Below are 13,399 nucleotides of genomic sequence, written 5' to 3' on the forward strand. Positions count from 1 at the left end.
GTAACAATTCTTCTGAATGTATTGGGATCCAAATTAATTTTGGTTCCTTGGAATATCCATCTTCCAGCTGCTTCAACTTGCAAACCTCTTGGCATTAGCTAATTGATGTAGTTCCTATGAATGGTAGTATCACCTCGTTAAATAAAAGCCAACAACATTTTGAGGAGTTTGTTTAGAACAATTTACGTCCTTATTGTTCAGCTTGTGAATCATCAATAAGGGGGTGTTTTAGTAACTGACACTCTGACAAGCTGCTTACAATTAAAATCAAATTCTTGATTTATAGAGATCAGCAATATACAAGCAAATAAAATCCATCAGTTAAAAAGACATGTTTCATGTTAATTGTTGCCTCAATTGAATTGACACTACAATAAATTTGTTTAGTGGGTAGGTGGTTTCATAGATTGAGACTGAAAGTAGAAAGTGAGTGTAAAAATTAGTCTGTTCCCCAGGTGCACTTAAGTAGTAGAAGAGGGATTATCATGTCCTTTCAAAGATCCTTATAAAAGCTACAGTAAAAAATGTTGAATTGTCTTAATTTCCCGAAGGCAGAGAATGTTGGCATATGTGCCAGGTAGTAGCACTGATGGAAGGATGCTGTGCCTGGCTCTAGAAAAATTCCTTTCCTCAAGTTAGAGGATCTGACCATTCCAAATTCGATGCTCACTTTTAAAACCCCAATCACTCTTTTCATTATCAATAACAAAAACCTCACCAAGATAAAGAGATGTAATGGGCTAATCAAATATGATTCAATTTAAACACAGAATATAAATTCAAACTTATTTTTAAAAGAAAAAGTATCCTTACCCTGCATGGCACTTTTATCCAGATAGTTGTTGAGATTAAATAATGTATTTCGAGATGCCAAGTATTGAATAAAGCGCTGTGAACAAATGAAACAGAATTCAGATTATCTTTATTATCTTTTTTGCAGATTATTGTCTTTCTATAGAAATATTTTATATTGCTCATTTCTAAGCAAGTGACACATGAAATACAGTCAACTTATGACAATTGAGCGCACAATTTATGTTGCCAAATGAGAATTTGTTAAGTGAGTTTAGCCCCATTTTACGACATTTCTTGTCACAGTTGTTAAGTGAGTCACTGTGATTGATAAGTTAGTAACCTGGTTGTTAAGTGAATCTGGCTTCCCTATTGACTTTGCTTATCAGAAGGTTGCAAAAAGTGATCACACGACTTGGGACACTGCAATGGTCGTAAGTAAGAACCAACTGCTGTCTGAATTTTGATCCCATGATCCTGGTGATGCTGCAAAAGTTGTAACTATGAAAAACAGTCATAAGTCACTATTTCCAGTGCCGTTGTAACTTTAAACAGTCACTAAGTGAACTGTTGTAAGTCAAGGACCACCTGTAGTTCCTTGATCACATAAACAAGAACTATTTCTTGTTTTTACTAAGGCAAGCCAATTATATCTATTAATAGTTACAATTTTGCAATCACTAACCAGGGAGATAAAAGTGGAGCAGAATGATGTAAGAGAAACTGATATGCAATGTATTTCATAGCAACTCTTGATTTACAAATGGTTCCGTGGAAAAGGGAAATGGAAGCAAAACTCAAATATTACACCACTGCGGACTGCTCATTTTGCATGCCTCTTACTATATCATGGTTATAAAGAATACTATTCTTTATACTATATATTATACTATTGTGAGATTATTCTCATGACAATTAAGCAAGATTTACATCTACCCATAGTAGGAAAACAGACCTAGTATAAATCCAAGGCAAAGACTTCTACTCCTAATGCTTTAATTGCTGCAAGCTGACACAACTAACAAGTTATTATCTCATTGTCCTTTGGGATTCTTCCAATGCTAAGATATGGGATATTTGTTAGCTTTAGTTTCCATACTATTAGCTTCCTGCAAGACTGAACACTATAAACCACTTCAGGAAAGTCTGCCTTTATTTGAGGCAGGATTGCCTCGGTCCTGTAAAAATCAGTCTTCTGTCAAGCAAATTCCACTGTTTTTCAAATCAGGGGGAGAAATTTTTGCATGGTAAGAATGGAGCTGATAGATTTTATGACAAACATGTCTTCTAAAAATAGCATATACACACACTTTGGGGATAAAGGACTGTTAACCAGACAACAATGGAGAGCGCATTGTTCAATTCCACCACAAAGTGAGCTTGGGGTGTGTATGCTGGTTATCACCTATAAAGCCCTACATGGCCTGGGTCCGGGACATCTGAGGGAACACCTGCTGCCGGCATCAAATGCCCTTCGCCCAGTGCGCTCCCACAGGGAGGGTCTGCTCAGGGTCCCGCCGGTAAGAGATTGCCGGCGGGTGACACCCAGGGATAGGGCCTTCTCGGTGGGAGCGCCTGCCCTTTGGAACCAGCTGCCGGTGGAGCTGAGAACTGCCCCCGACCTCCGATCATTCCGCCGGGGCCTGAAGACCTGGCTCTTCGAGCTCTTGGGCCCAGACTGAGGAGAAATTTTAATTTGGGGTTCTTTTTAATCGACTACAGGGTCAATTTAATATTTTTTAATTTGGTTCTTAATTTTTGTATTTTGGATTTTTAATTCCCTGTAAACCGCCCTGAGTCCTCAGGGAATAGGGCGGTATATAAATATAACTAAATAAATAACTAAATAAATAATGCAACTCATTCTCATTCAGATTCCCCAAGGTGGGTGTGCTAACAGGCACAATGTTGTTAAAATGGCAAGTCGGAACCTTTAAGGGGAAAAATAAAACCTATCAGGCCAGAATCTCACAATGCAGGATTTATAGGAAATTATACCAGCACTTGTGTAAGTACTTCATTTAACACATTTGCTAATTTCTTTGGGGGGGAGGAAATTAATAAATTTCTATGCCTGTATTTGTTTTCTAATGAGGAGCTACATATGCAATTCCTCCTGGTTCTTGATGCCTCTGCCATGCTGTCTTTTGGAAATTCACCAGGCACTGATTTTGAGACCCCTCCCATTTTGAAATGAAACGCTGTATTGAAAAAAAACACGCTGCTTTCTTACCTCATTTCCATACATCATGAGGTGGTGTGTTGTAATTAGAGCTTTGAACACTACTACCCAGCTACTGTTTGCCGTCCTCTCAAAAAGCGTATCTGCTAACTGTGGAATATTCACATTCATCTCATTTGTGCATTGAATTAAATCTGAAATTCAAGAAACAAGATGTTTTAATAAATATGTATTCATTTATCAAATTTGTCTGCCACCCATCTCACCATTTTTATACCAATAAAAGCTCAAAAAGAGGGATACGCTCAAAAGTATTCTGGAATCCTAAACTTGACTTTCATATTCAACCAACTACAAGTAGTCCTCATTTAGCAGTTACAACAGTGACGATCATTCCTCATAGCTATGACCTTTGCAGGTCTGTGAAGCAAAGGAAAGCTGAAGCAACCTCAAAAGCAGTTGTAGTTTCACTTAGTGACTGCTTTGCTTAACTATCGAATTGCCTCTCCCTCCCGACTGTGGTGGCTAAACAAGGACTACTTGTGTTCTTCACGTTTCACACATTAACTGGAGAAATTACATCAAAACACTTTCTAAATGCTTCAGTCATGATTCCACATCTTTAGCATCAAGCAACTTTCTTTTGCAGTGCCAGTTTTATTCTCTGGTGAAAATGATACAGCAAGCTTGCTGAATCAGACACATCTATCCATCCTTTACAAACAGGAACTGATGTATACATCTAAAAGAAAAGTTTTACCAAATCAGAAGTGGCAAATTATGTTTAGAACATGACAGGATTAGAAATAGAGGATATCATTACTGACACGTAGACAAAAGCCTAAAATAATGTTATCTAGCCAAAACTGGAGGGAGGGAGGAAGACTGGAGCCCCTTCCAGTACTTCAAGACTCTTGGATTATTCACTAACATTTTGAATATGCTGGGGGGGGGGGAATAGAGAGAAAAATACTTATGGAAAGCAGCTGGGCAGGTTTGAAAGACACAACCCCAAACTTCTTCACTAGTTATACAAGCAGTGAGAAAATGCAAATAGTGCTGGATTGTCTACAATCGTTTTACACATAAATATCAGCTTGTTGCAACAAAGCCAGCCATCTTAAATTCAAACAAATTATAGCATTAAATCTCCAATCTGCTTAAAAAAACCCTATTCCTTAATAAATATGTGTTAGTTTATAGCGATTTTACCTTCGAATAACATAAAATTGGCCTAGCAGACTACTTTATAGGAAAAATAAGAGAACTGTGTTACTTCGTAAAGGAAAGACAAGGATGAGGAGAGAAAGCATACAGTAACCTTATAAACCAGGTGAGAAAAATGCACAGAAAATGAACAGGAGGAGGTTGGCCCAAAGATTTGCAGCTAAGTTTTTTTTCCCTAGTAGCACACAGGAAACCCAAAGCGCTGAAGGGAGAACAGACAGGCAATGTGACAGCAGAGCAAATGTTTAATACTACTGGCATTCAGTTCAATGGTCTCACAGTCCCACAGTCAAACTACTGTGTTTTCCAAAAGTAAGACCTACCCCCAAAATAAATCCTAGCTTGATTTTGGGGGATAGGCCTAATATAAGCCCTAGTTTTGGGGCGAGGCTCACGTCTAAAAATCAAGCTAGGGCAGGGGTGGGGGGGATGGAGCTGCCCCACACGCCCCGTACCATTGCAGCCAGGCCTCCTGTGAATTGACGCCTGCCTCACCCGCCCACTTCTTCTGCGGCACCCCCTGACTTGCATTTCGCTGTCAGAGGCCTTCCGGAAAGGTCTTTGATGGTGAAATGCAGGCCGGGGGGCACCACGTGCATCAATCTGGAGCTCTATTCTCAGCTGCAGAGGCATTTCCTTCAGCCGCAGAAGAAGTGGGCCAACTGGGCAGGGCTGTCGGTGCCGCCGTGGTGAGGTGAGACCATGGAAAAGACACCACCAAAAACTAAGACCTGGTGCCTCTATTGGAGGGAAGAAAAAGAAAAAAAAGACGGTCTTATTTTGGGGGAAACACGGTAAGATCCGATTAGCATTTTTACTGGAACCTGAGCAGGCATGAATAATATTAGAAAGTCTCCCACCTTTCCCTTGTTATTCTATATTCCCTATTTTCATCAAATGATTCAGTTTGTAAAACAATATAGTGTTTCACTTTTCCTCACCTGGAATTTTTGTCACTGTGAACAAGCAGGATATGCAGGCATTCAAATTTAGCATTTCTCTGAAACTATAAACATCACCCGGATTTTATTTCTCTTATTATTTAACTTTCTTCCTCTTGTGTGAAAAAGCCTGTATCATCCAAACTCAAATATTCCCAGTTTGCTCAGGCCTCTAAAAGTAACCATTTTTCTAGAAATGCCCTACTCCTTATTTTCTAAACCACAATTTCCTACATGAATGATCCAATTCTGATCTCCTCTATTTCCAAACGCAAGCTATAAATCTGCAGACTTTTCTGCACTACTGATAATCCTGAGGTATAACTAATGTTTAGGGACCACCACTTGGCTCTACCGCGTGCAACACCCAATCCATGCAAGCCATTGCAAGCAGCAGCAAGTCTACCACACCCACCGTCTGGGAGGTGTGGTAACTATACTCCCAGATACAGCATGGCTGGTGTTGTTTGTTGTCCAGCATCTGGCTCATAATATCAAGCCATCGTCTAGCATTGATCCCCTTAGAATATGCAAGTTTGCACTGCCTGCACTAGAGTAAAGTAGGCTCACTTGACACTGAATCAATGTGAAGCTTTTATTCTCAAGTGAAAGCAATCTACAGAATGAGAGCTATCACTTGCTATTATTTAAAAACTGTTGAAAAACTTTGCTGTGTGTAGCTAAAGCCATTATTGGCAAGTGAAGATAAACTGCCAGCAAGAATGCTGTTATAATAAATCAACATAACTGCCCGATATTCACAATCACAATAGGAAATAAAACCTTCTGTACTGAAAATCCATTATTGATTAGTGAACGTCACATCTAGCAGATGAGAAACTGTGAAAAACGCCTATCCAGAACCTGACAGCTATCTATGTAGCCTGCACTACATTCCTGAGCCAATGATTTCTGAAAAGTTTTTAATCAAGCCATAAATCTGAGTTAACATTTTATTTTAAAAAAGGCAGAATCCCCTCTCAGTTGCAGTATAATTTGCAACCTTCAACTGGGTAAGTACATTGGGTCACTATGGGTTAGTCACTGGCTGTGTCTGCACTGCTGCCTGAATCACTGATAGGTCAGCCAGGTTTTTAGCCCTAGTATACTGTGTGAACTCAGACTGGTATTTAATTTCTGGCTCATTGTGTGCACAAAATCCAGAAATCTAAATTAGTTAATTATAGCTCAGATCAAACATAGCCACTATGTCTCAGTCAAATCTATCTCACAGGGTTGTGTTGGAGGGAAAAATTAGAATATTTATGTAGATCACTCTGCGCATCTTCAGAAAAGACAAGGTTTATAGTTATGTGCCCATCTTCTTCACACACACATCCCTTTTGTTATCAGAAAAAGACCTAAGTAGATTAAAGGTGCATCGTTTTTCCGAAAGATGCAAAATGTAGAAATTTCCTGGTCATCCACAGCAAAGTCAGGAGATTTGCTCATTTGATTGTATCAGGCATTTTAACTGCCATGCCAAATTGAAATATCATGATAAGACAGGTGAAAACCAAACAATGTATGGTTTAGTGGGCAGTAGTTAACAAATACCCATAAAACATGTAAGTGCTGATTAAAAATAAAAAGAACAGTTCTGTGAGCTTCTAAGACTTCTGAAACATTTACATCATATATAAGAAGAAGTCACAGTAGATCACCTTAATTTCTAGAGAGGTTTTAGAGATCATAATACTCATTTCTGATCTTGCCCAGAATTAAACTGCTGACAATATGGACAAATATAGGACTTCAGCAAAGCTATGACTGGGTACTAAAATGCCCTTATTCTAAGAATAACACACTTTCTAACACACCTACCTAGAAAGATAGGAACGCGCACACACTCTTAACCTTTAAAAATGTGCAGTCAGTGTTATCCACTGAAAGGATAGGACTGTGGCAGGAGGGGGGATTGTGGTTTAAAATAGTTTTCTGTGTTAGAATAAAAGTTTTACAGGTGGAAGTTATAAGAGTAGCTATAAGGATAGCTGAAATTTTTTTTAAAGTTCTAAAGACTGGCTAGGAAAAATTGACATGCCTGAGTAATGATCCTAAAAGCAAGCACTCGGCACTAATTTGAGTGTGTGCTTGTATATTTATCATATTATAAACATAAACACTCTAAATCACTCAAATTGAGAGGTAGCAGACACTCCACTATATAAAGCACAGTACAGTATTGTTATTTTGTTCTTTGGTCCACCTTCAGCTTAACAACAGTGATTAAACTCCTATATTGTGCCAAATAATGTCAGGGTTTGCACAATAGAAATGTTAAAAAACCACATTATGCATTAGTATGATATGTAAACCCACCTAATGGACAAGTTTATATATATCATGTAAGACATAATTAATTTGCTTTGGCCTAATACATGAATGGAGTCACTGTGATTTATCACCATACTGAATCATAATACAATTTAACAAATACATGCCTGCACTACTGGCTTCTATATTCTCATAATTAATGCTAGGATGCTAATCCTAGAGAAAACTTGTTAGTTTGAAATGTAAACAATTCAACAAAGAGGTAAGAATGAAACAACATATAATGTAATTTCAAGCAACTAGTGTGAACTACCGACTAGGAAATGTAACAGTCAGTTTAATCAGACTTTTCCCTGCTATAAAGAATAAATCCCTTGCTTTAAATCAATGCACATATAATATGCAGAAGCAATACTTAATGTGCATAAGAGCTAGTAAATATATAGTCTGAAAGTCTATGACCTGAAGTTAATTGAACTGGAGCATTCTGAATTGTATTTGTCTTCTGATCGAAACTTATTTTCCGCTCTTAAATTATATTACTTTTCACTTATCCTCCAATATGCTCTTTTAATAATCTTTATGGCTGTAAAAAATTTGAATGAAGGAATCTTCATAAATGTTCGTAAATCCTAGCTATTGTTAGAGAAGGGGGGAAAATTTAAATGTAGCACTGCAATGCATTTTTAAAAAATATATTATTCTATCCATGTGCCGCAAAAGGAATTCAACAGAACAAAAACAGCAGTACATAACATTTTTTAAACATAAGTATACAGTATATATAAGAACCATGGATGGCAGCATTTGTTAATCTTTTTGTACTGCGAACATCCAATGATGACATTCAACATCATATAATTTCCAAAAATCAGCTTCCCTTACATTCTTACCATTAAATGAGACATTTTCCAAACAAAAGAAACAGGGTGAATTAAGCAGCATTGTATAGATTTTTCCTACCATGCTGAACAAAAATCAAACAAGCATTTCACATGCCTTCTTGGATTTAATTCTTTCTTTGCACTATGGCACAGACATAATGCTTAAATGGTTCTTTGAATGTAGTGGAACTCATTTGAACAACTCTATGTGCTGCAATAGATTAAATCTATTTCCTTTTTTAAAATATTGCTATTTTCAATGTTATTGAGCAACCTTATCCTGTTGTCACTTCCTAATTTCCTTGTACAATTGAGTTTACTGATTTTAAGCTGACATCTGAATAGGAAGTAAAAACCAGAAACCAAAAACCATACAAAATCTACAAACTATAAATGAAAACTACCGTATCTTGAGGCTGTAGTTAGTGGAGATGAAATAGCCAAGCATTGTAAGAATTTGAAGAAGCAAGAAGTTTTTAGGTGCCACAAGATTTTGCTGCTCCTACAACAATTTTCCTTCTAGAACTAAACAACATTGATATTTCTGTTATCTGTCTGAGTCAAAGTAAATAAACATTATCATGTACGTCTTAAATAGATAGAGGAACAAATATTATCCAGAGTAAATAGTACACCTATGGTATATGTAGAAGACTAGCATCTTCTATTACAACAACCACAATTCTACAGTCAACAACAGTCAGGCAAGCTGAAAGGTTAAGAAATGACAATCTCATATTAGCACTGCTAATTCCGACTGCAGATGATGCATGCATGCTTTAGTGACAAAGTAAACTTGTTGCTAAGAGAGTATAGAACAGGTAGAATTATCTCAAAAGAAATATAAAGCCTTAAATAAATACAAGTATACATATTTCTATATGCAACATCAAATGTAAAGGTAGATGTTTTACCACTGTGCCTTTTTGCAGAATAAAACATGACAATAACATTCGTTTTGTACTATGAAATAAATACCGCTTTAGAAAGTAGAAGTGATGCAAACTTAATGCTGCACTGTAATTTTTTTCTCCATTTTAACAGGAACATACAGATGGAAACAGTGAAAGTTTCAATAAAAGTACATGCCCTGGGACTGCATTTAATATCAGCACAATTCCAAAGAGCAACTAGAAGATTCCTGATTAGTCAATAATGTATTATCTGTGTTGCTTACTAAATTGCAAAGAAATATTATTGGGCTCAGATCTTTGGCTTACTAGTTGTCCTTGCTTAATCCTAGAAGCTAACCAGGGTTGGCCCCAGTTAGCATTTGAATGGGGCCACTAGGGAATCCCAGGCTGTTGGCTACCTTAGGAAATAAGCAAAAACATTCTGGATTAAAGCAAGGTTAAGCCACTTTCTTAATGCTGTCAAGATAACTGCATGAATGCAATGAGAATCAAGCTTTTGTAAAATAATAATAGTGATAGGTGGATAAAAATGCCAAATCCAGTATAATTATGAGGCTGACTGCAACCAACTATAATAAAATAATGCAAGATCATCACTCAGATTTGTTACAAAGAACCAAATAAGAAAGGTAGCAACAAAGATGCATTGGAATATCTGCCAGAAATACTACTTGCCTGCAAGAACTGGTGGGAACATAAAGTAGAAAAAGTAATAGAAAATGAAATAGCCAAAGGGCACTGGGACTTTAGAAATCAAACAGATAAGCATATGACACATAAAAGACTTAACAACTGCTAAGACAGACAAAAAAAAGTCTGGATAGTGGATGTGGCAGTTCCTGGAAACAGCAAAAAAAAAACTAGAGAAAAATCCCAAAATACAAAAATAATTGCAAACCAAAGTAGAAGACTATGGTAAAGCAAAGACAGTACCAATAGGTGACTTGGGTGCAATCCCAAAACATCTGGAACACCACTTGAACACCATCAGCATTCACAAAATCACCATCAGAATTGCCAATGGAAAGGTTTATTTGGAACAGCTTACATCCTGTGATAAAAGCTTTAAGATTATTAAACAACAATGTCTGTCATCTATCACGCTGTCCTGGGGAAAAACTCAACAGGTGGACAAAAATAACAAATCCAGCCAAAACATCTGGCTGACTGTGCATCTATAATAATGGCTTTAAGGCTAGTAGTTCCATACTGATTCCAAGAAACTTCTCTTTCTCCAGCAATCTTCTAACATAAAATAAAAACTCTTCTTCCAAGGCCATTTTAACTGCTATATAAAAAGCAAGGCAGAACAACTGAAATTATTTATATTGATGAGCTCTGAGAACCCAGAACCACACTACCTTATCTTATCTGGTTGACGTGTTAATAGAAAGCTTTAGACCTCAGTTCATTAGGTCAAGAATGTCCTTTATTTGGAGGCAGATGTATTATGACAAGAGTCACTTGACAGTGCTTACTAGATCTCTCACAGAACTTATTTTAACTGAGTTACTTGGAAGAGGCATGTTTATTTCTACCACAAAGAGATGGGAGGAAACAAACAAGCTCAGGAAATAAAACTCTTGCTCTGTTTGATATATTCTGGTGTTGTCTTTTTTAAAACAAAGCTAAACAGCAATTCTCCGCTCCCATTAACCTAACATAGGTAGTTGTACTTCTAAAGGGCAGCGGAATATTACTAATCCTGTAAGACAGAAACATTTAACTTGATTCATATCTTCTCTTTAACCTTCTATAAAGGCTGGTCAGGACTCATTAAAGTGGAAACAACTCTTTTGTTTAATCATGCTTTCTCAGAGTTTTATACCAAAAGTGGCTTCAGCAAATCATGTCTGGCAAACTGCACCTCCTTTTTTGTCCCCAGCTGTGAAGCAGCCTTGCTGGTCACCTTTGCACCTGCTCATCCAAGAAAGATAAGGACTGGAAGCCATTGATTTTTCCATTTAACCCAGAGCACTATCTGGTCCTCAGCTTTTCAGGATTCCAGGCCGTCTTTTCTTATCACCTGATGCTTCCCTCCACTCTTTTCTTTAGCTGACAATTAAAATTGCCAAACACATACACTACCTCCCAAGGTAGGCAGGTAGGTAGAGATTTGTGATTTGGAGGTTGGATCTGAAAAGATGGCCTCTTGTGCATAGCTCAATACCCAGACACTTTTTTGACAACTGCTACAATCTAGATTCTATCCCTCAACTGACACTGCAGTCCAAGGAAGGGATGCCAGACAGGGGTCGCCAACCCCGCAGCACAACCCAGGATGCCAACAACCCAGGATAGAGAGGTTACAGATGCCCACTTACGAAGAGTGGCAGGTCCTGACATCAAGGGGAACCATCACCATCTGACAAAAGGCGAAGGGATTTAAGCTTGGGGGGGGGGTAAAGAGAGGAAAATAAAATCCTCTCCCTCTTTGTTACGCACTAAACGGGAATCCTTCCTGCAAAATTGGCCAAGTGCGTTTGATTCCCCACCCCAATCCATCTAAGCCATTCTGTCAGTCTGTGCAGCCCAACCATTAATGCATTTAACCCACTGAGCCCATCCAGAGGGTGGGGTTCTGCCCAACCACAGCTTTTCCAGAACCCCCCCCTTTCCGTCCAAGCCCCCAGGCCCCACTGGTCTGGACACGGGCCCAAGAGGCCCGAACCCGGGCGCTGGGCCTGGCTAAGCCCCGGCTTAGTCCGGGCAGGACGAGGCGGGGGTTCCCACCTAATCCTGGGGGGGAAAAAAATCGGGAGAGCGGCTGTGGAAACCCACCCTGGGCTCCCGACACGGGCAGAGAGAAAGCGGCAGCGGGAAGAACGTGGGAATGCACACGCGTGTCGGGCGCCCCTCCTCCCCGCACTCACAGTCCAGGTGCTTCTTCTTGGGGCCCATGACTTCGTGGGTGGTGGCCTTGCAGACGGCCTTGGCGATGGCCGAGCCGGTGACGCTGTGCTGCGCCGCCGTGATCCGGTCGGTGATCGACTGGCCCGACATGACGGTGACGGCGGCGGCGGCGGCGGCGCTCCTTGCCCAGCTCGGCGGCCCCTCAGCAGCGGAGGACTTCCCCGACGGCCCTCAGCGGCGGCGCAGGGCAGGAGGAGGAGGAGGGGGAGGAGAAGGAGGAGGAGCGGCGGCGGCGGGCAGGCCGGCCGCGGGGCGGAGCGCCACCAAGCCCGGCCCAGCCGCCGTGCAGCCCGGGCTGAGGCGAGAGGGACGCCCCTGCGCGCTTCCCCGCCTTCTCTCGCTCTCGCGGACGACGACGACGACGCGGCTCTCCGGCCGGCCAGACCTCCGCCCCGTCCGGCCTGTCGGCGCCGCCGCCCCCGCTGCCTCCTCACCTCAGAGGCCCGCGCCCGCTCCAGACAAAATGGCGGCGCGTCACGTGACAGGCGGGCCGCGGCGCCTCGCAGCCGCCGGCCACGCCCCCCTCCTCTTCCTCGGCCACGCCCCAGGGGGCGGAGCCAGGCGCTCGCTTGCAAGACTGCTGCCTTCGCTCGCGGCGCTTTGTGGTCGCCGCGCCGCCACCCGGGACGGGATTTGGGGACGGGGGGGGGGGTCCCCGCAGCCTCGGAGACGGCGCGCAGCCGGGCGGATCTCCGGCTCCTGGGATCTGGGCAGCCAGCCCCGGGGCTGCTCGGTGGGCGCCTGGCTGGCTTCGCCCCTGCCGCGGGGACGGGGGTGGAGTAGGGATGGGCTGAGCCTTCTGGGGGGGCTGCATTTGCACGCCCGGTTGGAGGAGAGGAAGGCAGCCTGTCCGTGCCGGGGGATTCCGAAAAGCTCCCTTTGGAAGAAAAAAAGAAAGTGCCATAGATTGCACGTAGCAAGGCGAAATCGAAAGACCACAGCAACGCCGAGGGAAGGAAGGGAAAAGATGGCCACTTGGCATGCAATCGGGGTGGGTGGGTGTGTTTGGGGGGGGAGCTTTGGGGGAGGCCTGGGTTGCAGCCGCGCGCCCCGGTCGGGTTGCAAAACCTGCGCGTCCAAAATAGGCTCCGCTATAGTCAAGCCGGTTCTGTGGTGTGTGAATGCAGTTAGGTATGGTAATGAAGGTGAAAGGAGCTTGTGTTTCACCTTTTAGCTGCTGGGGAGGGAAAAAAGGATCGGTGATCGTTAGTGGCCTTAGTAATGCTGAGTGTCTCCCATAGGATCTGCCTGGCTGAGCCAATCTGGCGC

At 41.5% G+C, this 13,399-nt stretch overlaps 1 protein-coding gene across 2 annotated transcripts in view; it reads right to left on the reverse strand.

Moving 5' to 3' along the window:
- Positions 1 to 12,572, reverse strand: part of LOC308673244 (phosphatidylinositol-binding clathrin assembly protein-like) — a 46,959-nt gene extending 34,387 nt beyond the window's left edge. For both annotated transcript variants that reach the window (XM_081336794.1, XM_081336793.1), the window contains exons 1-3: positions 12,091 to 12,572; positions 3,026 to 3,168; positions 814 to 889 (exon numbers count right to left, since the gene is read on the reverse strand). In XM_081336794.1, the coding sequence (XP_081192920.1) occupies positions 814 to 889; positions 3,026 to 3,168; positions 12,091 to 12,220 (349 nt within the window). In that variant the 5' untranslated portion in view covers positions 12,221 to 12,572. The remainder of the gene's footprint in view (positions 1 to 813; positions 890 to 3,025; positions 3,169 to 12,090) is intronic.
- Between the last annotated feature and the right edge of the window lie 827 nt (positions 12,573 to 13,399).

This window comes from Vipera berus, assembly GCF_964194415.1.
Source record: "Vipera berus genome assembly, chromosome: 11".
NCBI classification, from domain to species: Eukaryota; Metazoa; Chordata; class Lepidosauria; order Squamata; family Viperidae; genus Vipera; species Vipera berus.